At 35.6% G+C, this 25967-nt stretch overlaps 1 protein-coding gene across 1 annotated transcript in view; it reads left to right on the top strand.

Moving 5' to 3' along the window:
- Positions 1-25265, top strand: part of SCYL2 (SCY1 like pseudokinase 2) — a 55712-nt gene extending 30447 nt beyond the window's left edge. Inside the window, 13 exon segments of the mRNA XM_070370290.1 lie at positions 1342-1563; positions 1984-2100; positions 2738-2863; positions 7185-7361; positions 8962-9084; positions 12491-12604; positions 13571-13703; positions 17557-17675; positions 19242-19342; positions 20957-21023; positions 21170-21268; positions 22265-22384; positions 23625-25265. Coding sequence (XP_070226391.1) covers positions 1342-1563; positions 1984-2100; positions 2738-2863; positions 7185-7361; positions 8962-9084; positions 12491-12604; positions 13571-13703; positions 17557-17675; positions 19242-19342; positions 20957-21023; positions 21170-21268; positions 22265-22384; positions 23625-24269 — 2163 coding nt within the window. The 3' untranslated portion in view covers positions 24270-25265.
- The last annotated feature ends 702 nt before the right edge of the window (positions 25266-25967 follow it).

The following is a 25967-nucleotide window of genomic DNA, read 5'->3' as shown; positions in this document are numbered from 1 at the left end:
TAGAGGACAGAGAAGCCTGTGCTTAGTTGCTTAGTCGTGTCTAACTCTTTGTGACCCCATGGACTACAGTGTGCCAGGCTCCTCCATCCATGGGATTTTTCAGAAAAGAATACTGGAGTGGGTTGCCATTTCCTCCTCCAGGGGATCTCCCCGACCCAGGGATCTAACTTGCGTCTCTTACGTCTCCTACACTGGCAGGCAGATTCTTTACCACTGGTGTCACCTGGGGAGTCTGATAAATGTGTATACATAGGCTTTGTGGTACAATGGTGTGTTTAAATTTATAGCTTTATAGAAAATTTCTAATGTTCATTGTACCTACAAATATTTAGTACACTAATTCCACACTAATGTTACTTGAGAAGAAAGTGCTAGAGTGAAGCAAATTTGAGCACTTTTGGGTTAGGTAGGTTTTTTCCCCCTCAGAATGTCAGGTACAGGAACAAACATTGTGAATTTAGCAGTGTTTCCCCAACTTATTGAACCACAGAATCTTGTTTAGGGAGCATGATAGCAACAATATCAGTGACAGTCATGGCTAATGTTTACTGAAGCTCTTTCTAAACACTACCTGTGTATTTACTTATTATCCTTGCAACAACTCAGTGAGGTATAGGAATAATACAGATGAGCAAGTTAAACTCATAGAATGAACTAACCTGCTTTAAGTTTAGGCAGGTGGTAAGCAGTAGAGCTAAGATTTGAACCCAGTTTTTCTGGCTAAAAAGCACCTGTTACTTAGTGATTATGAAACCTACCTATTTATCCTTAGGAAAACACTGCAGTATTTCAAGTTTTTACTATGTAGTTGTTAAAGAAACCATGATTTGACCTAAGATATATTTGTAACATAAGTAAACATTTTTAGGGGAAGCAGAAAGAATTAGTATTGGTTGAGATATACTATGGGTCAGGCATTGTGCTGGGCCTGTTTTCCATACAGCTTTTTGAACCTATTAATTAAATCACATAGCTCATTAGTGAAAGAACAAGGTTTCAAACAACTATAATCTACTTGAGCTCATAAGTTTGAAGCCTATATCAGAAAACATAGGCCATACCTTCTCACATTCAAAATGCATCATATAGTATACTGATAATTTGTTTTCTGGAAGAGAGTGCCAATAATCTCAAAGTTATAAGAGTTCTTATTCTATCTCTTAGCTTGTTTCATGCATGTTGTAGTTTTGGGATTTGGGGAAATTTAAAATTGAAAGTGGTGGTGACATTTTTACTTGCATGACTGAGTATGAATTTAAAACTCAATTGTTAGTACTTGACAGTGGTCTGCTTTAATTTGACATATTTAATCCATGTGTTCATTTTTCTATCCTTTTATAGCCCAAGTTTCCATGTAAAGAATGGGACCCAAATTTACCATCATTGTGTCTTCCAAATCCTGAATATTTGGCTCCTGAATATATACTTTCTGTGACCTGTGAAACAGCCAGTGATATGTACTCTTTAGGAACTGTCATGTATGCTGTATTTAATAAAGGGAAACCTGTATTTGAAGTTAACAAGCAAGATATTTACAAGAGTTTCAGCAGACAATTGGATCAGGTATTTGCCTTTAAATATTTGCTTGCATTAAAAATATATTAAGTGTTTCTTAGTATTTTTTCCTAAAATATGTTCAGAAAATTCTCCAAACTGGGAGGAGTGTCTCATATTTTGTTTTCATAAAGTCAACTTAACAAAAGTAATTCTTAGGATTAATATTTGTTACTACAACTTTAATCATGGCATTTATTCACTAGAGTGAAAAATGAAATATGGCCTAAAATACTGGGCATTTTGCTTTAGGAATAGAGGCAATTTCAGGTTTTAAAAGACATGTTTTAGTTATCTTGCAACAGCAGTTTGTTCAATCTAAAAATACATTTAGTAAATTTCAAAAAGATTTAAATGGACTGTTCACAATATAAATGTATATTTTTTGAATATTTTATATTCATATTTAACATTATTACTCTTGAACAGTTGAGTCGTTTAGGATCTAGTTCACTTACAAATATACCTGAGGAAGTCCGTGAACATGTAAAACTACTGTTAAATGTAACTCCAACTGTAAGACCAGATGCAGATCAAATGACAAAGGTGAGTATGTATTAATTCCTGCCTTAGATGGAGGGACAAAAAATGAGTTCAAGTTGATTAAATGCTTCTGAAGATTTAATATATAGTCCCCAGATAACGTCTATGTTCGTGAGTGTATTAAATATTCAGTGTCCTTTAATCTTAAGGAATTAAACAATTTATGATATAAGTGCCCTGATATAAAGTTAAGATTTCAAATAAAGAGACATAATAGTTATAATTGGGCATGCAGAAGTTCTAGACATGCTGAGAGTTTATAACCGTCTTAATTAACTCATATAAGCATGGATTTTAATAAATGGTACTGTTTATGGCCTCAAGATATTTTAGTTAATGTTTCAATATTTTACTAGTTATGTAAAGTAAATGTTATTGTGTAGCCAGTTCACAGATTTTGATTCTGAAAAATTGACTTCAAAAAGAGAAGTAGTTTATTATTTCTTATTCTGATTTTTACAATTAGAATTTTTATTTAAAAAAATAATAAAATTAAAAAAAAAAAAAAAAGAATTTTTATTAAGTTGTCTTAAGCATTTTGCTAAATGTTTCTGAGTATTTTTTTCACCATACTGTGTCAGTTTCACATATGAGAAGTATTTCAATATTTATCAAAATAATTTTACTTTTCTGTTTTTAGATTCCCTTCTTTGATGATGTTGGTGCAGTAACACTGCAATATTTTGATACCTTATTCCAAAGAGATAACCTTCAGAAATCACAGTTTTTCAAAGGACTGCCAAAGGTTCTGCCAAAACTGCCTAAGGTTTGTTGTTGTTTTTTTAAACAAATGGTCCCTTCTCCATGTTCCATTATATGCTGTCTTCCACTTGGTTGCAGAGAGGGGAGTTGCATGTATGTATTTTTGGCTGTGCTAGGTCTTTGTTGCTACATGGGCTTTTCTCTAGTTGTAGCAAGCAGGGGCTACTCTCTAACTGTGATGCACAGGTTTCCCATTCCGGTGGCTTCTCTTGTTGCAGAGCACAGGCTCAATAGATGTGGTGCACGGCCTTAGTTGCTCTGTGGCATGTGGGATCTTTCTGTATCAGGGATCGAACTCGTATCTCCTACCTTGGTAGGTGGGTTCTTTTCCACTGGAGCCACCAGGGAAGCCTAAGGTTTGTTGTTGATCAGTCTGTTATTGTAGTCAGGAGTTAAGCATTTAAAATTTACTTTGACTTCACTATAATAACACTTGCCCCCAAAATATAACTTTTGCCAAGGATACATAAATGTCTAAAAGGCTACCGACTGAAGTCATAAAAGTTTAGTGGATCTTTTTTACATGGTGGAAAAATAATTAAATAGGATAAAAAAATTAGAAGGGTTCAGTTCAGTTGAGTCGCTCAGTAGTGTCCGATTCTTTGTGACTCCATGAACCGCAGCACGCCAGGCCTTCCTGTCCATCACCAACTACTGGAGTCTACCCAGACTCATGTCTGTTGAGTTGATGATGCCATCTAACCATCTCATCCTCTGTCATCCCCTTCTCCTGCTTTCAGTCTTTCCCAACATCAGGGTCTTTTCAAATGGGTCAGCTCTTCGCATCAGATAGCCAAAATATTAGAGTTTCAGCTTCAACATCAGTCCTTCCAATGAACACCCAGGACTGATCTCCTTTAGTTGGTTGGATCTCCTTGCAGTCCAAGGGACTCTCAAGAGTCTTCTCCAACACCACAGTTCAAAAGCATCAATTCTTCTGAGCTCAGCTTTCTTTATAGTTCAATTCTCATATCCATACATGACTACTGGAAAAACCATAGCTTTGACTAGACAGACCTTTGTTGACAAAGTAATGTCTCTGCTTTTCCATATGCTGTCTAGGTTGGTCATAACTTTCCTTTCAAGGAGTAAGCGTCTTTTAATTTCATGGCGGCAAGCACCATCTAGTGATTTTGCAGCCCAAAAAAATAAAGTCAGCCACTGTTTCCACTGTTTCCCCATCTATTTCCCATGAAGTGATGGGACCGGATGCCATGATCTTCGTTTTCTGAATGTTGAGCTTTAAGCCAACTTTTTCACTCTCCTCTTTTACTTTCATCAAGAGGCTCTTTAGTTCTTCTTCTCTTTCTGCCATAAGGGTGGTGTCATCTGCATATCTGAGGTTATTGATATTTCTCCTGGCAATCTTGATTCCAGCTTGTGTTTCTTCCAGCCCAGCGTTTCTCACGATGTACTCTGCATAGAAGTTAAATAAGCAGGGTGACAGTGTACAGCCTTGACGTATTCCTTTTTCTATTTGGAACCGGTCTGTTCCATGTCCAGTTCTAACTGTTGCTTCCTGACCTGCATACAGGTTTCTCACGAGGTAGGTCAGGTGGTCTGGTATTCCCATCTCTGGAAGAATTTTCCACAGTTTATTGTGATCCACACAGTCAAAGGCTTTGGCATAGTCAATAAAGCAGAAATAGATGTTTTTCTGGAACTTTCTTGCTTTTTCCACGATCCAGCAGATATTGGCAATTTGATCTCTGGTTCCTCTGCCTTTTCTAAAACCAGCTTGAACATCTGGAAGTTCACGGTTCACATATTGCTGAAGCCTGGCTTGGAGATTTTGAGCATTACTTTAGTAGCGTGTGAGGTGAGTGCAATTGTGCAGTAGTTTGAGCATTCTTTGACATTGCCTTTCTTTGGGATTGGAATAAACACTGACCTTTTCCAGTCCCATGGCAACTGCTGAGTTTTCCAAATTTGCTGGCATATTGAGTGCAGCACTTTTACAGCATCATCTTTTAGGATTTGGAATAGCTCAACTGGAATTCCATCACCTCCATTAGCTTTGTTCATAGTGATAGTTCCTAAGGCCCACTTGGCTTCACATTTCAGGATGTGTGGCTCTAGGTGAGTGAGCACACCATCATGATTATCTGAGTCGTGAAGATCTTTTTTGTACAGTTCTTCTGTGTATTCTTGCCACCTCTTTTTAATATCTTCTGCTTCTGTTAGGTCCATACCATTTCTGTCCTTTATTGTGCCCATCTTTGCATGAAATGTTCCCTTGGTAACTCTAATTTTCTTGCTAGTCTTTCCCATTCTATTGTTTTCCTCTATTTCTTTGCATTGATCGCTGAGGAAGGCTTTCGTATCTCTCCTTGCTATTCTTTGGAACTCTGCATTCAGATGCTTATATCTTTCCTTTCCTCCTTTGTTTTTGGCTTCTCTTCTTTTCACAGCTATTTGTAAGGCCTCCTCAGACAGCCATTTTGCTTTTTTGCATTTCTTTTTCTTGGGGATAGTCTTGATCCCTGTCTCCTGTACAGTGTCACGAACCTCTGTCCATAGTTCATCAGGCACTCTATCAGATCTAGTCCTTTAAATCTATTTCTCACTTCCACTGTATAATTGTAAGGGATTTGATTTAGGTCATACCTGAATGGTCTAGTGGTTTTCCCCACTTGCTTCAATTTAAGTCTGAATTTGGCAATAAGGAGTTCATGATCTGAGTCACAGTCAGTTCCTGGTCTTGTTTTTGCTGACTGTATAGAGTTTCTCCATCTTTGGCTGCAAAGAATATAATCAATCTGATTTCGGTGTTGACCATCTGGTGATGTCCATGTATAGAGTCTTCTCTTGTGTTGTTGGAAGAAGGTGTTTGCTATGAACAGTGCGTTCTTTGGCAAAACTCTATTAGTCATTGCCCTGCTTCATTTTGTATTCCAAGGCCAAATTTGCTTGTTACTCAAGGTATTTCTTGACTTCCTACTTTTGTATTCCAGTCCCCTATAATGAAAAGGACATCTTTTTTGGATGTTAGTTCTAAAAGGTCTTGTAGGTCTTTATAGAACCATTGAACTTCAGCTTCTTCAGCGTTACTGGTTGGGGCATAGACTTGGATTACCATGATATTGACTGGTTTGCCTTGGAAACGAACAGAGTTCATTCTGTTGATTTTGGGATTGCATCTGAATACTGCATTTCGGACTCTTTTGTTGACTACGGTGGCTACTCCATTTCTTCTAAGGGATTTCTGCCCTCAGTAGTAGGTATAATGGTCATCTGAGTTAAATTCACCCATTCCAGTCCATCTTAGTTCACTGATTCCTAGAATGTTGACGTTTGCTCTTGCCATCTCCTGTTTGACCACTTCCAATTTGCCTTGATTCATGGACCTAACATTCCAGGTTCCAATGCATTATTGCTTTTTACAGCATCAGACCTTGCTTCCATCACCAGTCATATCCACACTGGGTGTTGCTTTTCCTTTGGCTCCATCCCTTCATTCTTTCTGGAGTTATTTCTCCACTGGTCTCCAGTAGCATATTGGACACCTACCAACCTGGGGAGTTCATCTTTCAGTGTCCTGTCTTTTTGCCTTTTCATACTGTTCATGGGCTTCTCAAGGCAAGAATACTGAAGTGGTTTGCCATTCCCTTCTCCAGTGGACCACATTCTGTCAGCACTTGGACATTAAACATCAGAAGAGAAGTTGTAAACTGTTGTGGAAATCACTGTCTCACTAGCAATTAAGAGGTTACTTCGGTATGATACTCGTCTCTCCAGTTCTTCTACTCTCCCTTCCTGGCTTAGTAAATTGTGAGGATAATGTAGTCTAAAAATATTAATGAATGCTGAAAAAGCCACTGTCTGGAAAACTAGCTAATTCTTTTGTAAAAATAATTCCATTGTTTAATCTATCAGATATTCATTGGTTATATACTGTTTGTCTAGCCCTTTACCTAGACGCCCTGGAGAATAAATGGGAAACAAAATATTGTCCTTGTTTTCAAGGCCCTTTTAGTAAATGTAGATGGAGTTAACGTGCACGAAACTATAATTTACAATATGGGATATAAGTCATAAGTAATGAAGAAATTAAGAGGAGAACTATATTAATGAAGACTAATTAGGAAAGTTTTCCTAAAGAGTGACCATATGTCCCCCTTTCTCTGTAATGTTCCCAGGTTATGTCTTTTGTCCTGGCATAGTTAGCAGTAGTAATATTTTATTCTCAAAAGTGTCCCAGTTTCAACTATCAATTATATAGTCACTTTACCCAAAGGGATTGGGGGTGTTAGATGCTTAACTTCAATGTTAATACAAAAACCTGATATAAAGATTAATTTTAAGAAAACATTTTTGCTTTTCAGCGTGTGATTGTGCAGAGAATTTTGCCTTGTTTGACTTCAGAATTTGTAAACCCTGACATGGTACCTTTTGTTTTGCCCAATGTTCTACTCATTGCTGAAGAATGTACCAAAGAAGAATATGTTAAGTTAATTCTACCTGAACTTGGGCCTGTCTTTAAACAGCAGGAGCCAATCCAGGTATGTATGTAGTTATTTTTTCCTGTTTATCTGCGGTTATTCAGTGGTCTTAATCAATGATAACTATTACTGAAAACAAAAGGAATGGATATCTGGCTTTTTAAAAATTGAGGTAAATGTGAAAGACTTGCTTTTCCATTAGTCAGAAGCTATTTTTCATATGCTTGAAATGAACCATTCCTAAAGTTATAGTTGAACTTTGCAAGTGAATGTCTATAGTTCTCAACAAGTTACTGTCTCAAAAAACAAATTGTAGTGAGATTTTACATGTGTTATATTGTTCCCATTGACCTTACTGAATGTTACAGATTTAGTAAAATATTTATTTTTCTCCTGCACTTTTAAATATTTCTGTTTTTCAGCTTTGTTATTGAATCTTTTATTTGTAGATGGTTTGTGCCAGTTGTTCCCTTTATTTTATTGCTAATAAATAGTTTCACTAGAAGAGGGAAAATGCTTCTAGCACCATGGAAGTAATATGTGTGTTGTTAAGAGAAAATTTAAATTAGAATCTGATATAGACTCTATTAAAATATTTATCCCCCAGATTCAAGGTGGACTTGGATTTAAGGGAGCAGTAGGGTCCGGCCACCTTCATTTCCTTGGACAAGTTATTACTCTCTTACAGCTTCTATTTTCATCATTTCTGAAGTGAAAGGAGTTGTTGAAATTAATTGAAATTTTCTAGCACGTGGGAAATATTACTAAGTTTCTGATACTACATGGCAGTAACTTATTGGTAAACTGTTGATTACCTAATTTAACGGTTTAATGACAGGCTGTTTGTGGTCCTTCCCTTGAAGGGAGGGAAACAGAAGGAAGTCTGTGGTAGTAAGGCAAGAGTTCCTTTGCCTAAGAAAGGGGCAGGTGAGGGAACTGTAGGGTTTGAAGCAGAGTTCTCCAAACATGGTCAAGGTGTCTGGAAAAAAAGCAGTGAAGTCTCATGTCCACCAAGCTGTGCATCATATAGGAGCCTAAAGAATCTATCATCTGAGCACTTACTTGCCTTCATTCTTTGCATTTTTTCCCCCTTACTAGTCTAGCTAAAAATCCCTTCTGAAAAATTTTAACTGAGCCTTGACAAAACTAGTCTGCATAAATAGAAGGGATGGTTTATTCCTATCACTATGTGGTGGCAGACAAATGATCAGGGACAACTGAAAATGTTTCTTTCTAGAATTTTTCCTGACAGTCCTTTTCATTTCTGTACCTTTTCTTGTTTTGAACTTCATAGAAGCCAAGTGATGTAATTTACTTCTTTGCAAGGTCTGACTTTGCTGCCCCCAGACTTTTATTTTTTACCCAGTAGCTTTCTAGATAGTTGGTACTTGTGGGTGAGTGATGTATTACTGAAGATACATGAAAGTTAGGAAATTAGCTTTTATTTAAATATTTAAGCCAAGAACAGATGTTAAATATTGTACTTCTAGAAACATAAGAGACTTGATTTATATGTTTTTGTCTTCCATGCCTTCAGGCTAGCAACATGGTAAGTGTCAAAACACATAACTTATCCTTTTGAAGCAACTTTAAATTTTGGCATATGTAAAGTGGAATAAAAATTCTAGACTTTGATACATTGTTCCCCTTGTATACACAGATTTTATTAATCTTCCTCCAAAAAATGGATCTGCTACTAACCAAAACTCCTCCTGACGAGATAAAGAACAGTGTCCTACCAATGGTTTACAGAGCCCTAGAGGCTCCCTCCATTCAGATCCAGGTATAATATTCAGTTTTTTTCTTTTAATGGTGATTTTGATTAGTAAAGCAAAAGAAAAAAGTAAAGTACGTTTGAAGTTTGTCATAAAATTTGTATATAAGGCTCAATAATACATATTAATGAGTTAGTGAATTTCATTATGTACTTTTAAAGTATATCCACTCCTATACTGGTATTAATAAAGTAAAATGATTATTGTTCTTTTTACTTATCAGAAATGTACTATTCTGGAAGGTTTGATTTACTATAGTTTGGGTTGCTATATACCTTCTTCCTAAATGAGTAATTAACATATGAATGAAAATGACAAACATGTATGTGCCTTTTTCTTATGGAAGCATTAAGCGGGTACTGCCCATACTCGTGATTTTTTCATGCTTGGTAACTCAGTCTTCTATTCAGAAATGTTGTTGCTTTTGAATTGAAGTTAATGTGTATAGCAGGTAGATAGAAAAGCAGATAATAATTTAGTGTGAGCATCCCTAATGCATGAAAAGTCATGCATTCATGTTACAGAAGTGCTTTAAAACATTGCATACTTTGCCGAACTTCTGGTTCATCGCATACTTTGCCAAACTTTTAGTTCTTTGCTACTAAAATTTTGGTTCTATGGATTATCTGGAAAAAAAAGTTTGGATTGCTATTAAAAGTATAATTTAGTTTGAGCTTTTTTCCCCCCTACTGTAGAAAGAACATCTCATTGCATAAAAGGTTTCATATTTAAAAGTTTATACTCTCTTTGCCAGTGTAGAGATTCTAGTAAAGAAAAACAGAAGTTTAATTTTTATAAGTTGATGACCAAGCTTTTTTTTTTTTTTTAATGTGAACCTAATACCATACATACATGGTCACTTTTTTGATTCACTTCAGTCTTTATCTGAGGTCTTTTATATTATTCAAAGTTGTGAAGTTGATTTAAAATTTTTTCCTTATAACATCATTTCTTACTTCCTTTGTCCAAATGACATGGAATGATTGGGAAAGGTGTACTTACTGTTACTTTTTGGCACTTTCCAAAGGAACTGTGAATTACAGCTTGAAACATTCCCACAGGCCCTGTGTAACCAACCTGATTATATATTCAGCGAGATTAGGGAGGAAAGAGAGGGTAAAGTGATGTGAAAGTCATTTTTCTTCATAAAATGAAATGAAGTGAAGTTGCTCAGTTGTGTCCGACTCTTTGCGACCCCATGGACTGTAGCCTACCAGGCTCCTCCATCCATGGGATTCTCCAGGCAAGAATACTGGCGTGGGTTGCCATTTCCTTCTCCAGAGGATCTTCCCCACCCAGGGATCGAACCTGGGTCTCCCGCATTGTAGGCAGACGCTTTACTGTCTGAGCCACCAGGGAAGTCTTTTCTTCATAAGGGGGTTAGTTCGGCAAATAAGTTATCAGCCAGTATTTTACTAAAATAATTAATATATAATTCAAATGGACTTGTGCAACTTTGCCAAGTTTTAGAAACCAGCATTTCTGATGTCATTTCAGTAGAAGTGTTCAGTCACCAGTCCAATTAACTAGTATCTGCATTGCTTGGTAAGAGTCTGATAAAGTTAAAACCTGTCTAAGGTTTGGGACAGAGAGCAAGAGCATCAAACAAAAATCTCTTTTCCTCATGTCTCATGCAAGTAAGAAGGCTAGGAAGTAACTTGTGAAATTCATTTTTGGAGTGGTATTTTTAAAGTGAAGTTTGATTGGAACTATGAACATTTAAGAGGCTAGAGAGAATTTAGAAAAACATTTGGAAAATAAGAAGATGGTTTAGAAAAGTTAGGATCATTAGAGACATTGATAAATGAGAACCAGTTTTTAAAATTATTTACCTTTAAAATTACATGGAGAACTTGTGTTCGTTCTCCCCTCCCCACCACCGATTATAGAGAAAACAGAACGTAAAAGGCAGAAGTTGCTGCAAACACGCTAATTGGACTTCTTTTTGTTTTATTTTTTCAGTCCCCTGTTCTTAGGTCTCCTTGTATGGAGAGAGCTCTCCCCTCCTTTAGCTAAGTGATTTAGACATTTGCCTCCTTATAACCTACTCCTAGATTGTATGGCATAGTGCATATATGGCGTGTTTAGTCCAGTCTGTCTCAGATGAATTAAAGACTGAACTTTACTGTTCCCCTCTGGTAACAGGAGCACGGTGTCTCACTGACTGCTCAGCCTTGCTCATTCTCCTCTACCAGCTGTGGAAAAACAGTCCCTTAAATGTAGCTTGTATTTCTTATCTTCAAATTATGTCACCTGCTTAATTATTATACTTCTGAATGGATATTAATATTAACTCTCTTCTTTCTGTCTGCCTTTTGGAAATCTGGGAATAAGTTTAAGTAGATAAAATATTTGCCAAAATTCTGATATCAGATTCTTAGTGATTAATTCATTTCTGTCTGCTAACTACAAATAACTATATCTTTGTTTGCCAGATATCGTCAATAACTCCTTCTCTGATACACATTTATACCTCTATTTTCTTCAGTAATCTCTTTTGTGCTTTCCTATAAGAATCATTCTGCCTTATAAGATATCTGAGATGCGGGTTCTTCAGCCAGTTTTTTCTCAAGCCATTTCCTGTTCTTTTTCTTATCTCATACAATCCTCCATCATCCTTCCTTTCCTCTGTTATACTCAAGAGTTCCCAGTTCCAGTCATTTACACTGTGGCATAGCATTAGTTAACAAGAATGTTTTAAATGACTTTTCCTATTTCTATCCGTTATATTTGCTTTAGTTTCAGATTTTAGAAATACTTGAAAATATCAATATAAAGAAAATTTAAATCCTCTCTCAGAGGTGCCCACAGTTCAGTTAACATTTCCAGATATATCCTTCTAGTTCTTTTTCCTAAGTCTATAGACAGATACATGTTTTAAAAATTGGAATGATATAATAGTGTTTTATTACATTTATCGTCAATATTATTAAACAATCTTTGAACATGTATTTTAAAATATTTGTGTTATATTCCATGATATGGATATTGTAACAGCTAAGAAATTCATTATTTAGGAGGAATAGTTTTACATGAATTGGTATAATATTTGATTTTTCTCTCATGAGAGATAGCAAAACTTAGATGTTACTTTCTTTTTTTAAGATGTTCCTGTTTTTAAAATTAAATGAAGAATTGTGTTTTCAGAGAAAGAAATTAGGAATGTTATCAGGAAATTTTGGTATATGTGCTAGTTGTGTGACCTAGCATGAATTTGAGTGAGGTCTTCTGAGCCTGTTTTCTCAGGCTGTAAAGTAGAAAATTGATAATAAGTATTTTTCTTTCAAATAGCTTTTGAAAGGATCAAATGATAGATAAGAGTTTATTTCAACTATGTGACAAAATTAACCATGCAAATACAAAATGCTTTTTAATATGTTTCTCTGAGATTGACCCAATTTATTTTATTAATAGGAACTCTGTCTAAACATCATTCCAACCTTTGCAAATCTTATAGACTACCCATCCATGAAAAATGCTCTGATACCAAGAATTAAGAATGCATGTCTGCAAACATCTTCCCTTGCTGTAAGTAATTACATATTTTTATTTGTCTCTCACTTCTCATTGGCTTAGTAATTTTCTTATTGTTTAGTAATCTTTTTATAGTTTGTTCATATGTTTCATCTTGGCTCTAAGTAGCCTATAAATAGTACAGTGAAAGTGAGCAATAGCTGTAGTTTGCCCAGATATATTATTTTATAGTATTCCATCCCTGACATTACTCTGTCTGCTAGTGCTCCAGTAGAAAATTCAAGTAATTTTTTTCTTAATCCTCTTTCGCTTTAAGCCACAAGTTATTTTTTTTAACCACCTGAATTGTTTTCTGCTTTTCTTAGTTTACTTAAAAAAATTTTATTAATATTATGATCCTGATTCAAAGTATTCTATCTTAAAAAATTCTAGCAAAGAAAGTAGGGTGTGAAATGTTTATCAAAATAGTCAAGAGACTATAGATAAAATTTTGATAAAAGAGCTCCTAAATACCAGGTTTTAGTAACTATATTAAAAATATATTTAGAAATATAAAACTTCAGGTATGGCAGATAGAATTTTCACATATTGTTAAAATATTTAAGAATGACTTGAACATGAATTAGAGAAATATACTAGAGGCCCAGTAAAATTAATTATTTGTTGGGAGAATATAGTCCTTTTAATAGTTCAAATGACCTCAAGAAAATATTCTTGGCAAGCAAATATATAGTAAAGCTTCTCAAATCCTAATTACTTTATTTAAAATGACATGAAAGTAATATCATTCTTTGCCTTTAGCTACTTAGTGTCCTGGTAAAGCAATCATAAATTTTTCTGAAACAAATCAGGGAAATATATAAATATGTGAATTTTCTATATTAATAAAGGATGAGAGCTTTTAACTTTTTTTTAATTTTTGAGATTTTAACATATATGAAGATTAGACTCATGCTTAACATACTTTGGTCTAGATTGTGAAGACTTTAAATGACTAATTCAGTTTACCTCTTTTAATAGGTACGTGTAAATTCATTAGTGTGCTTAGGAAAGATTTTGGAATACTTGGATAAATGGTTTGTACTTGATGATATTCTACCCTTCTTACAACAAATTCCATCCAAGGAACCTGCGGTCCTCATGGGAATTTTAGGTAGCTGAAAACTTAATGTCATTTGATGCTACTTTACTGTTTTATAATCATGCAAGTAAACTTCTCAGTCTGTAAAACCATTTTGCTCTCTTTTCATGTAACTGAAGAATGATGGTGTAAATGCCATGATGTAGCTTTTCCCTCTGTTAATTTTAGCAAAAGTGGTAGTACCTGACATTTACAAAGGGATAAAAACATTTGTGAATCCGAGCTTCGCAAATAGCATGTAGTTTTCCCTCTAAAAATGATACTAAATAAGAGAGGCAAACAAAGCTACTTGAAATGCTGATACCAATCATAATAGTAATACCTAATGTTTATTTGTTACCTGATTAATAAGAGGCACTCTGCTAAGTCCTTTCTGCATTATCTTATTTTGTCCTCTCTAAAATCTAATGAGATTTGGTACTTTTATTTCTGTTTTACACTAAGGCCATGAGGTTTAGCTAAATGAAGTAAGTTATTCAAGATTATACAGCTAAAAAGTGGTAGAGTTGGCTCTTAATTTCGATATGTTTAAATATGAACACAGGGCTTCCGTGGTGGCCTACTGGTAAAGAACCTACCTACCAATGCAGGAGACGTGGGTTCAGTCCGTGGGCTGAGAAGATTGCCTGGAGAAGGAAATGGCAACCCACTCCAGGATTCTTGCCTGGGAAATCCCATGGACAGAGGAATCGGGTGGGTTACAGCCTATGGGGTTGCAAAAGAGTTGGAGACAACTTACCAACTAAGCAACAACAACAAAATATGAGCATATATTTTTCAATGCTAAGTGCTGATAAAGCGTTATGAGCCTTACAGCACCTTCTAGTCATCAGCGTGCTAATTATAAATCACTCTATTAAAAAAACTCTGAAATTGTTTATAAATAGTTGAAGTCCAATCTGGAAATGCTGGGGTCTGCTATACTATTAGCTGTAGAATCACATAAACATTAACAAGTTACTAAACTTGAAGTTCTGTGTTAATTTTGAAGAAAATCTATGTTATTCACCCATGTATCTTAAATACCTACTATAGCACCAGATTTATAGAATATCCTCAGTAAATATTTATAGGAATGGTCAGTAAGTAATCTGTTGTGGACCTCTGTGGACATAGAAGTTTTCTGATACGTTATGAAACTTTTGAGCTCAAGGAAATTAGTCTTCTTGACAAGGAGTCTGATACAGTGAAAAGAGCCCTAACCCCAATTCTGGCTGTGCCAGTTCCTGGATTGACTTTGAAAAGTTTCTTTATCTATCACATAAGGGTAAAATAATATCATTAAAGGAGTTTTGTGAGAGTTCAGTGAGACCAAATGAAGGGAAAGTAATGAGCATAGTGCTCTGCAAACAAGCATTTAGTGGGCACACAGAGATCTTTGAATATATAAGTGAAGTGTGCATTCACTGGAGAATAATAGGAGGTAGTGTGTTCTAAAGCTTTAGCTTATATACAAAACTCTTATGCAATGAAAGCATTCAGAGACTGAGGAGCAAATGTGCCCAGTTTACCAAATGAAGGCTTTGTGAAATAGGTATAACAGCAGGGTCTTGAAAGTTGAGTAAATATGTAAGACAACAGGGAAGGATTGTGTGGAGTTAAATTATTAAAGTTTAGAGATGTTGAGTCTGATTGGTTGAAGTGAATAAAGGTATAGGACCTATGCTTAGACACTTTTGAGTGAGTAGTATGAAATATATATTTAGTTGTGTTCAGAATACAGAGACATTTCTGTAGCTTTACTGCTACACTGTAAGAACTATACCTGATTCGAATAGGCTTTTCCTGGTACGGTCATTGTTGTTCAGTCTCGCTCAGTTGTGTGTGACTCTGCCTACCACGGACCGCAGCACACCAGGCTTCCTGTCCTTCACCATCTCCCGGGCCTTGCTCAACCTCGTGTCTATTGACTTGGTGATGCCATCCAACCATCTCGTCCTCTGTTGTCCCCTTCTCCTCCTGCCTTCAATCTTTCCCAGCATCAGGGCCTTTTCTAATGAGGCAGCTCTTGGTATTAGGTGGCCAAAGTATTGAAGCTTCAGCTTCAGCATCAGTCCTTCCAATGAATATTCAAGATTGATTTCCTTTAGGATTGACTAGTTTGATCTTCTTGCTCTCCAAGAGACTCTCAAGAGTCTTTTCCAACATCACAGTTCAAAAGCATCAGTTCTTCAGTGCTCAGCCTTATTCATGTCCAGCTCTCACATCCATACATGACTATAGGAAAAACCATGGCTTTGACTAAATAGACCTTTGTTGACAAAGTAATGTCTGCTTTTTAATACACTGTGCAGGTTTGTCACAGCTTTTCTTCCAAGGAGCAAGTGTCTTTTAATTTCATGGCTGCAGTCACCATCTGCAGTGATTTTGAAGCCCCGCAAAATAAAGTCTCACTGTTTCCATTGTTTCCCTATTTGCCATGAAATGATGGGACCAGATGCCGCAGTCTTCATTTTTTGAATGTTGAGTTTTAAGCCAGCTTTTTCACTCTCTTCTTTCACCTTCATCAAGAGGCTCTTTAGTTCTTCTTCACTTTCTGCCACAGGGTGGTCTCATCTGCCTAGCAGAATTTATTGATATTTCTCCTGGCAGTCTTGATCCCAGCTTGTACTTCATCCAGCCTGGCATTTCTCGTGATTGTACTCTGCATAGAAGTTAAATGAGCAGGATAATAATATACAGCCTTGACATACTCTTTTCCCAATTTTGAACCAGTCTGTTGTTCCATGTCCAGTTCTGACTGTTGCTTCTTGACCTGCATGCAGATTTCTCAGGAGGCAGGTAAGGTGATCTGATATTCCCATCTCTTGAAGAATTTTCCACAGTTTATTGTGATCCACACAATCAAAGGCTTTAGCGTAGTTAGTGAAGCAGAAGTATTTTTCTGGAATTCTCTTGCTTTTTCTGTGATCCAGTAGATGTTGGCAACTTGATCACTGGTTCCTCTCCCTTTTCTAAATCCAGCTTGAACATCTGGAAGTTCTCAGTTCACTTACTGTTGAAGCCTAGCTTGGAGAATTTTGAGCGTTACTTTGGTAGCCTGTAAAATGAGTGCAGTGGTGTGGTAGTTTGAACATTCTTTGGCATTGCTCTTCTTTGGGATTGGAATGAAAACTGAACTTTTCCAGCCCTGTGGCCACTGCTGAGGTTTCCAAATTTGCTGGCATATTGAGTGCAGCACTTTCACAGCATCATCTTATAGGATTTGAAATAGCTCAGCTGGAATTCTATCACCTCCACTAGCTTTGTTTGCAGTAATGCTTCCAAAGGCCCACTTGACTTCACACTCCAAGATGTCTGGCCCTAGGTGAGTGATCACACCATTGTGGTTACTGGGTCATTAAGGTCTTTTGTATAGTTCTTCTATGTATTCTTTTCACCTCTTCTTAATATCTTCTGCTTTTGTTAGGTCCATACCATTTCTGTCCTTTATTGTGCCCATCTTTGCATGAAATGTTCCCTTGGTATCTCTAATTTTCTTGAAGAGATCTCTAGTCTTTCCCATTCTGTTGTTTTCCTCTGTTTCTTTGCATTGTTCACATAGGAAGGCTTTCTTATTTCTCCTTGCTATGCTTTGGAATTCTGCATTCAGATGTGTATATCTATCAAAAAAAATACAGGCTTTTACAGTTACACTATTTTTAGCCGAAGAATATGGGATAAGTGTGTCATGGTATGTTAAATCTAAACCGACAGTAAAGCTGAAATCATTCTGATACATATGTAAGAACATTCTTCTTAAAGCATTTATAAGGAAAAATTTGTAACTGTACTGATTATCAAGAGATTTTATATAGATACATTGTTTTTCTGATTTCTATTAATTTTGTAGTATTGAATTATAACATTCTTTTTTTTAAATCAGGTATTTACAAATGTACATTTACCCATAAGAAGTTGGGAATCACCAAAGAGCAGCTGGCTGGAAAAGTATTGCCTCATCTGATTCCCCTGAGTATTGAAAACAATCTTAATCTCAATCAGGTAGGAAACTTTTGTGCTTTATTCAGTTTATTCAGCTTACTCTTTTCTCGGCATTGAATGTATAAATATATTACATATAAACATTGATAAAACAAGGAAAAATATGTTGAAGAGGTAAATGAAGAAAGTGCTTTTTATATTCAAAGTAAGGAGTATGAGAGTTAGAAAGAGGGATTATTGAAAGCCTTGTTCAGTCAATCTGTTAAGTCATTCAGTTGTGTCCAACTCTTTGTGACCCCATGAACTGCAGCACGCCAGGCTTCCCTGTCCATCACCAACTCTGGAACTTGCTCAAACTCATGTCCATTGAGTCAGTGATGCCATCCAACCATCTAGTCCTCTGTTGTCTGCTTCCTCTCCTGCCTTGAGTCTTTCCCAGCATCAGGGTCTTTTCCAATGAGTCAGTTCCTTGTCCCCTTCCTCTCCTGTCTTCAGTCTTTCCCAGAGTCAGAGTCTTTTCCAATGAGTCAGCTCTTCGCATCAGGTGGCCAAAGTATTGGAGTTTCAGCTTCAACATCAGCCCTTCCAATGAATATTCAGGACTGATTTCCTTTAGGATGGACTGGTTGGATCTCCTTGCAGTCCACGGGACTCTCAAGAGTCTTCTCCAACACCACAGTTCAAAAACATCAAATCTTTGGCTTTCAGCTTTCTGTATGGTCCAGCTCTTACATTTGTATATGACTACTGGATTTGGGGAAGGAAGAAAGTTTCTAGAGTCTTCCTGTAATATGTGGTATTACTGAAATAAATTGTTTCTGAAGTACCATAAGAATTATTTAACTAAAACTTGAACTATGTTTAGACCTTGAGTTGGGTATTCTTATAAACTTTAATTATTTGAAAGTTAGATTATGTATATTTAATATTTCTACTAGCTTTTTAGAAAACAAGGTTTATTTTAGCCAAACATGTCACTTTTATAATGATCGAATAAAGGGTAATTTTTTATTCATCATTAAACAGATTGTGGGCTTCCCAGGTGGTGCTAATGGTAAAGAACCCGTTTGCCAAGCAGGAGATACAAGAGATGCGGGTTTAATCCCTAGGTTGGGAAGGTGCCCTGAAGGAGGGCATGGGAACCCACTGCAGTATATTTGCCTGTAGAATTCTGTGGACAAAGGAGCTGGCGAGTCTGTGGGGTTACAAAGAGTCGGACATGACTGAAGTGACTTAGCAGGCACGCACGCATGCAAACAGATTGTGTTTAGATATGCACATATTAGGTGGTCAGTTTTGGATTAGTCTAAAAAAAAAATCAATGTGTAATAACTGGTGGAGTTGAATTTATTTAAGACTCCTGAGTAATAGCTGTTAGCTCAGAATATAAAACTTACTGAGACATGTTTTCTGGAACTTAAAATACCACCACTGTACAAAGATACTGTAAAAGCTTGCTATGATATTCTGAGCTAAAATATGTATAATCTATTCCTGTGTCATCAGACCTATGGGTCATATTCTGGTAAAAATAGAGAATATTATGAATAACGTTGAATTTTTTTATTCGATTACTTTGTTGCTAACTTGAAACATCCTAACTATATCAATTTCTTATTATACCAGTTCAATTCTTTCATTTCCGTCATAAAAGAGATGCTTAATAGATTGGAGTCAGAACATAAGACTAAACTGGAGCAACTTCATATAATGCAAGAACAGCAGAAGTAAGTAGGTTGAATATGAATTGCACATGGTCCAGGAGTGACATTAAAGTTATGTCATGGTTGATTTCCTAGAATATGGATGAGAAAACTTGAAGGATTTCAATTTGACTATATGGAAAAGACCCTGATACTGGGAGGGATTGGGGTCAGGAGGAGAAGGGGACAACAGAGGATGAGATGGCTGGATCGCATCACTGACTCGATGGACTTGAGTCTGGGTGAACTCCGGGAGTTGGTGATGGACAGGGAGGCCTGGTGTGCTGCGATTCATGGGGTCGCAAAGAGTCAGACATGACTGAGCAACTGAACTGAAAGCCTGTAAAAATTTTCCAGCAGATTAAGTTAAACTGAGTTTAAGTAGAATGTTGTTGAAAATCTGATGTTATTTCTAAATACAAAAGCATAACATGATATAATCTTAATGTTTTCTCTACGTAAAGAGAATTCTGTTCCTGAGAAAAATCTCTTGTCATATTAGCCACCAGCATTGTAAAGTCAGGATGCTGATCACCAAGAGCACCACTTAAAAGTTTTTTTTCAGATCTGTGAAATCCTTGTGTTTTGATTTCTCCTTTTCTCTTTTATCTAACCTTTGAAACATTTACAGAGAATTCATTCCGTATGTAGTACCACAGCATCCACCTTTTGTGTGTGTGTGTGTCTTATAGAGAGGATTTTCTAAATTATTTGCAAAATATTAGTGTACAAAGGATGAGGAGAAAGATGAAAATTATTCAACAGAAAATGCCAGTTTTTATAATCAAATCTTCACTATATTCTTTGCTCCAAAGAAAAATACATGAGTGTAGAATGCCTGTTAATGTTTAACCCTGAGCCAAAAACATCTGAAAATCAGTAAAATTGATACTAGTCACGAGCCAAGTCCTCCAAAAGAAGCTTTTTTGGTCTTGTTCCAGTGTAAGGTAAAGGCTTTATGGAAGTAAATACACAAGGTGTAGAATGACATGAAATAGCCATTTGTATATGCTAAATATTCTGTGAGATATATATGTCTATACATACATGTATATATATATGTATGTGTGTGTATATATATATATGCTATTAATGAATTGACTATGTTAGCATAGGAACCCTGAAAATCTTTAAAAATTACAACAGAGAAATTTTCTATCTAGTATTTATACTTGAGGTGTAAATGAACCTTCTCTTTTTTTTCTTCCTATCTAAATAAATGTTACCTATTTTTCAAGGCATAGATCTTGCCCACATCTTTCATTCAGTGATTATAGAATTTATTGTTAGAATCATAGATTCTTAATCATGTTAAGTTCCCATATTGTATCTTGTCTCTCAGTGAGCTCTGAACTCTCGTATGGTAAGAACCATCCTTGCATGATTTTATGACACCCTGAGTAAATTCTTCAGTAAATCTCAAATGTTTAGTTTTTAAAAAAAGACTTGTATACAAATGTTACTTGTAGGGGCAAGCAGACACTAATAGTAGTAAATAATGAAAAAGATTATGACTGTCCTTAATAAGTTGCAGTTTGTTGAGGTTGTAATAACTTCTATGTGGGTAAACTATTTTTAAGAAGTATTTTAAAAACATTTGTTTTTATAGCTTTGTCATAACTCAGCTCTTTCTTACAGATCTTTGGATATAGGAAATCAAATGAATGCTTCCGAGGAGACAAAAGTTACAAATGTTGGGTCTCAGGTAAGAAGATATTTAGATCATTCTAATTCTGGGTGGGGGGGTCGGGGCAGGAAGTGCTTGACATTGCACTCCATTTCAGAAGCTTCTGATCTTTCAGTAGTAAAGTTTTGCGCATTGTTCAACTGGTTGATTTTTTTCTGTTTCAGCAGATTGACAAAGTCTTTAACAACATTGGAGCAGACCTTCTGACTGGTGGTGAATCAGAAAATAAAGAGGATGGGTTACAGAATAAACAAAAAGAGTAAGTTTCTTTACTGTTCTTTTGACATTCATATTTATATTATATGACTTCTATAAACCATAGATTGTTTTGTTGAGAAATACTATTTAGCTTAATAGAAACACTCTTTAATTATCTTTATGAAATTTAAAAGTTATCAGTGGATCATGACCTAACCATGTTGAGAATAAAAATGCTTAATATTTTTAACTTCCTTTTTTATTCATTCTCCCATATTGGTAATGTTTCTAGGTTGCCTGACTTCTTGTCCTTTCTGTTGTACTTTGCCAGTCACATCCCTTGATAAATTTTACAGTGTCTCTTCTTTGCTCCTGATTTTGAATAATAAACTATAAAACTATAGTTTCCAGCTAAAATATTGGTTAGCATCCAATATAAAAAATATATCAACTTTGAATTTCACTAAGGGCAGTTTTCTTCTATTCATTCAACATGTATGAATACTTGTATGTGTAGAACCAAGACACTGTGGTTTACAAAATTGTATGAGGACATACTTTGGGCTTAAAGGTTGGCAAAGCAGATCTAAGAAAAAAGACACTGAATTTGATGCAGATGTTAGTATCAAAAATATTGTTTGTTCATGTTTTTTTTTTTTTTTAAGTTGTTTAATTCTTACTTAGCTTTTGATGAGTTCTTAAAATATTTTTTGGAGTAAGATAAAAACAGTTGAACAAGAATCTCCCAATTTTATGGCTAATTCATGTTGTACAGCAGAAACTGATACAACATTGTAAAGCAATTATCCTCTAATTAAAAAAATAAATAAATGAAAGGTATATATTAAAAAAGGAAAAAAAGCAAATAGAAAACCCACAAAACTAAAGTATAACTGACCTTAGTTATACTGTTGTGGCAGTCACCAATACAGTAGTTCATAAACTACTTGGTATTGTCAAGTGTTGTCAAATGGTATTGTCAAACAGACAAAAAAACATGTTCTGCTTTACAAATGAAATTAAGAAAGTTGTCAGTTAACTTTTTTTGCTGCTGTTTTAAGGCATCACTTACACTTGAAGAAAAACAAAAATTAGCAAAAGAACAGGAGCAGGCCCAGAAGTTGAAAAGCCAGCAGCCTCTTAAACCTCAAGTTCACACACCTATTGCTCCAGTCAAGCAGGTCAGAGTTCATTTTTTTTTTGTAATTATACTACTCTTAAGGAGTAAGGTAGTATAGAACCTAGTCTACCTACTAGTGTTTTATGAAAACGTATTTCAGAAAATACTTTAATATGTAATTTCTAAGAAGTATGGGCATAAAGGATTTTCCAGCACCTCCTCAATAACCTGCCTAATGTACGATGTTTTGTGATAGTGCTTGTTACCAATATAGAAGAAGCTAGATTAACAGGACAGTTCTTTAAAAATACTAGGTCTGTGACACTAATTCAGCTCTGCTCACTTTGAATTGATCAGGAATATTATATTCATGCATTTATGTATTTTTGAGCAAGAAATAATTTTCATTTTTTGGCTTTTTTGTTATAGTCATGTTTGTAACTTGATTTAGGGATTCTTACCTATATGTCTTGACCAGTATTTATTTCCTTCTGTGTTATAGGCACTGTTTTAGGTGCTGGTTTTAGAACAGTGATTAAGTTCTCTGCTTGAAGAAAGTTTACACTCTTACTGGTTTCAGAAATAACTTTATCTTAAAAGCTTTCTTTAAATTTTTTTTGTAGTTTTTGTCTCCTAATCATTAAACTTTTTCCTCTGGGAAAAATCTTTGTGGGCCAAGAGGCAAAATAAAATATTTTGTATGTACTTATATAAGAATAAATTTAGAAAACTAAATTTCCACACAATTGTGATGAAAGTCAAAATACAAAAATAATGAAGTATCCTTTTCTGTGGGGCTTCCCTGGTTGCTCACTGATAAAGAATCCGCCTGCCCATGCAGGAGACCCAGGTTCTATCCCTGTGTTGGGAAGATCCCTTAGAGAAGGAAATGGCAACCTGCTCCACTGTTCTTGCCTGAGAAATCCCACAGGCAAGCTACAGGCCATGGAGTCGCAAAAGAGGCACACAATTTAGCGACTAAACAGCAACAACATCTTTTTCTATAGTACAGATCTAATGAGAAAAATGCAATTCTGCTTGTTGGTGGAGGCACAGTGGGGGAGACAACATTTCATTTAATTGGAGTTCAAAGTTTTGTTCCCTGTCATCAAATTGTTGCAAATGTTCATCTTTAAAGAGCCTTAAATATGTGGCAAACTGGGTTTGGCCTGTGAACTGTGTAGTTTGCTGTCTCAGTGTAGACAAGCTTAATTTTAACTTGTCCTTTATAATAAAATTTATCAAACATTTTACTAATTTTAAAGTAATTTGGAATAAAGTAATTTCCTTGTATTTTTCAGACTAAGGACCTGACAGACACGTTGATGGATAACATGTCATCTTTGACCAGTCTTGCTGTTAGCACCCCTAAAATTTCTGCTTCAAGTTCCTTCACTTCTGTTCCTTCCACGGGCCTTGGCATGATGTTTTCTACACCAATTGACAATACAAAGAGAAATTTAACAAATGGCCTAAATGCTAACATGGGCTTTCAGACTTCAGGATTCAACATGCCAGTTAATACAAACCAGAACTTCTTCAGTAGTCCAAGCACACCTGGAGTGACCAAGATGGCACTGGGAACACCTTCCACCTTGCCAAACTTCAGTGCTGTGAGTGTTCCTCCTGCAGGTGGAAAGCAGACTCAGCAAAGACCCACAGATATGTCTGCTCTTAATAATCTCTTTGGCCCTCAGAAACCCAAAGTTAGCATGAACCAGTTATCACAACAGAAACCAAATCAGTGGCTTAATCAGTTTGTACCTCCTAAAGGGTCTCCAGGTATGGGCAGTTCAGTAATGGGAACACAGGTGAACGTGATGGGACAATCTGCCTTTGGAATGCAGGCTAATCCTTTCTTTAACCCACAGAACTTTGCACAGCCACCAACCACTATGACCAGTAGCAGTTCAGCTAGCAATGATTTAAAAGATCTTTTTGGGTGAGGTGTCATGCTCCTATTTTTAAAGGATTACTTCAGTTTTAATCATGGGTAAGCTGATTTACATCTTTATATAGCTGGCTTGGAGGAAGTACTTCTATGGGAAAGTGGTCCTATGATAGGGAAAAAAAACTGTTTTCATGCCAGCATAGTAGTTGTATGGACTCCTAACAGTTGAGGTTTTTAAAGCATTGAGGATTTTTTTCCTCTTACCAACTCCTCTTCAGGTTTTTAAAAGACCCAACCCATATCAATCTCAATGAGAACAAAAAGACACCTGAGTATCTTGAATAGCAGAATTTTTAAATCAAATGTTTATTTTGGCTTGTATATCTTGGTGTTATTTTAAAAGTTGAGTTGATGGTAATTGCAAGTTTCATCTGTTAAATACTACATGGTACACAGTCTGCCTTCACAAGTCATTAGTCTTCATTTTAAATATGTGAAAAATCTTGATGCTGTATTGATTTGTTTGCATTTAGTACAACTGAGAAAGTGATACGCATAATGAAAAGGATCAGGTCATTTGCTTTTCCAATCTTATTACTTCTCAGATGAACTGATGTTTAGTACAAAAGACTGAGAAACTACTGCAAAATTTAATTTAACCTTAATTTCATTGGTTCAAACTAAAGGCATTATTAACTACCATAAATGCAAACTGATCATTGTAAACTATTTTTTAGCATGGTCTGCCTCAAGTAGTAATGTATTTTTCTCTGTTTACTTGGATATGTTTAGAGTCACTTTTTTTCCTCCTGTGTCACAGACAGAAGAGGTATGTACTGATTTGTACAGGTATTTGACAAAGCCGTCTCTGTGCTTTTCCTGATTGCTGCCTTCATGCTTCATTTTAAATTGAAACTTCAGAGGTTGCAGCATATATGAATTGCATTTTCAAAAGGAGATTTGTAAGAATTAAACTATATTTAATGAGTAAACTTTTGAGATTTCTGCTGTATTGTTTCAAATGTAATAAACTTTACTTCTCTAAAAATGAGCACTTGCATCTTCTGGCTGCTAACAGATTAAGTTTCAGCTTGTTAAGTCTGACCTCATCACTTACTACATCTGAAGTTTAGTTCTTTTCTCAGAATTTTAGGGTCTTTCATTCAAACATTTCTATGTTCATAATTAGCCATTTTTAGGGGAAAAAAAGGATAAATTCTAACAGGAAACATGCTTTCTTTTTCAAGGCCTTTCTCTGATGTTTTTCTTTGATTAGCTGATCAGTCAACTGTGGAGTCTTATGCCATAGATATCATTTGTATTCTGTTAAGTTATATTCCATCATTATAACTTTAAAGTGATCTTTCAGAGAACTATAATGTATTATATTGTAACTGCTGCCATAGAGTTGTGGATTTTAATTATCAGAAACCAGCAATCATTTAAAATAAATCCTATGAACTTTACTGTGCTGACACTACATTTATTCATTGAAAAAATATATATCCTCACATTGAACATATGCTACTTAATTATAAGATATAATTTGATAATATTGCTGGCAGCATTCAGTAAGAAGGTATTTAAAAAAATAAAAAGTCAGCTTTATGTCTGGTTTTTCTTCGAGTGGTACTTTTTACATGGTTTTAGGAAAGGACTCAGGAATGCTGAAGAAACTTACCAAGAAATGAAAAGCACTAGGGAGATCAAATGTTTTTGGCAAATGCATTCATACCAGATTGTGTCTTATTTG

The sequence above is a fragment of the Bos mutus genome, chromosome 5 (genome assembly GCF_027580195.1).
Source record: "Bos mutus isolate GX-2022 chromosome 5, NWIPB_WYAK_1.1, whole genome shotgun sequence".
Taxonomy (NCBI): domain Eukaryota; kingdom Metazoa; phylum Chordata; class Mammalia; order Artiodactyla; family Bovidae; genus Bos; species Bos mutus.
Note: the sequence above shows the minus strand (reverse complement) of the source record. Positions and strands in the feature narration are given on the sequence as shown.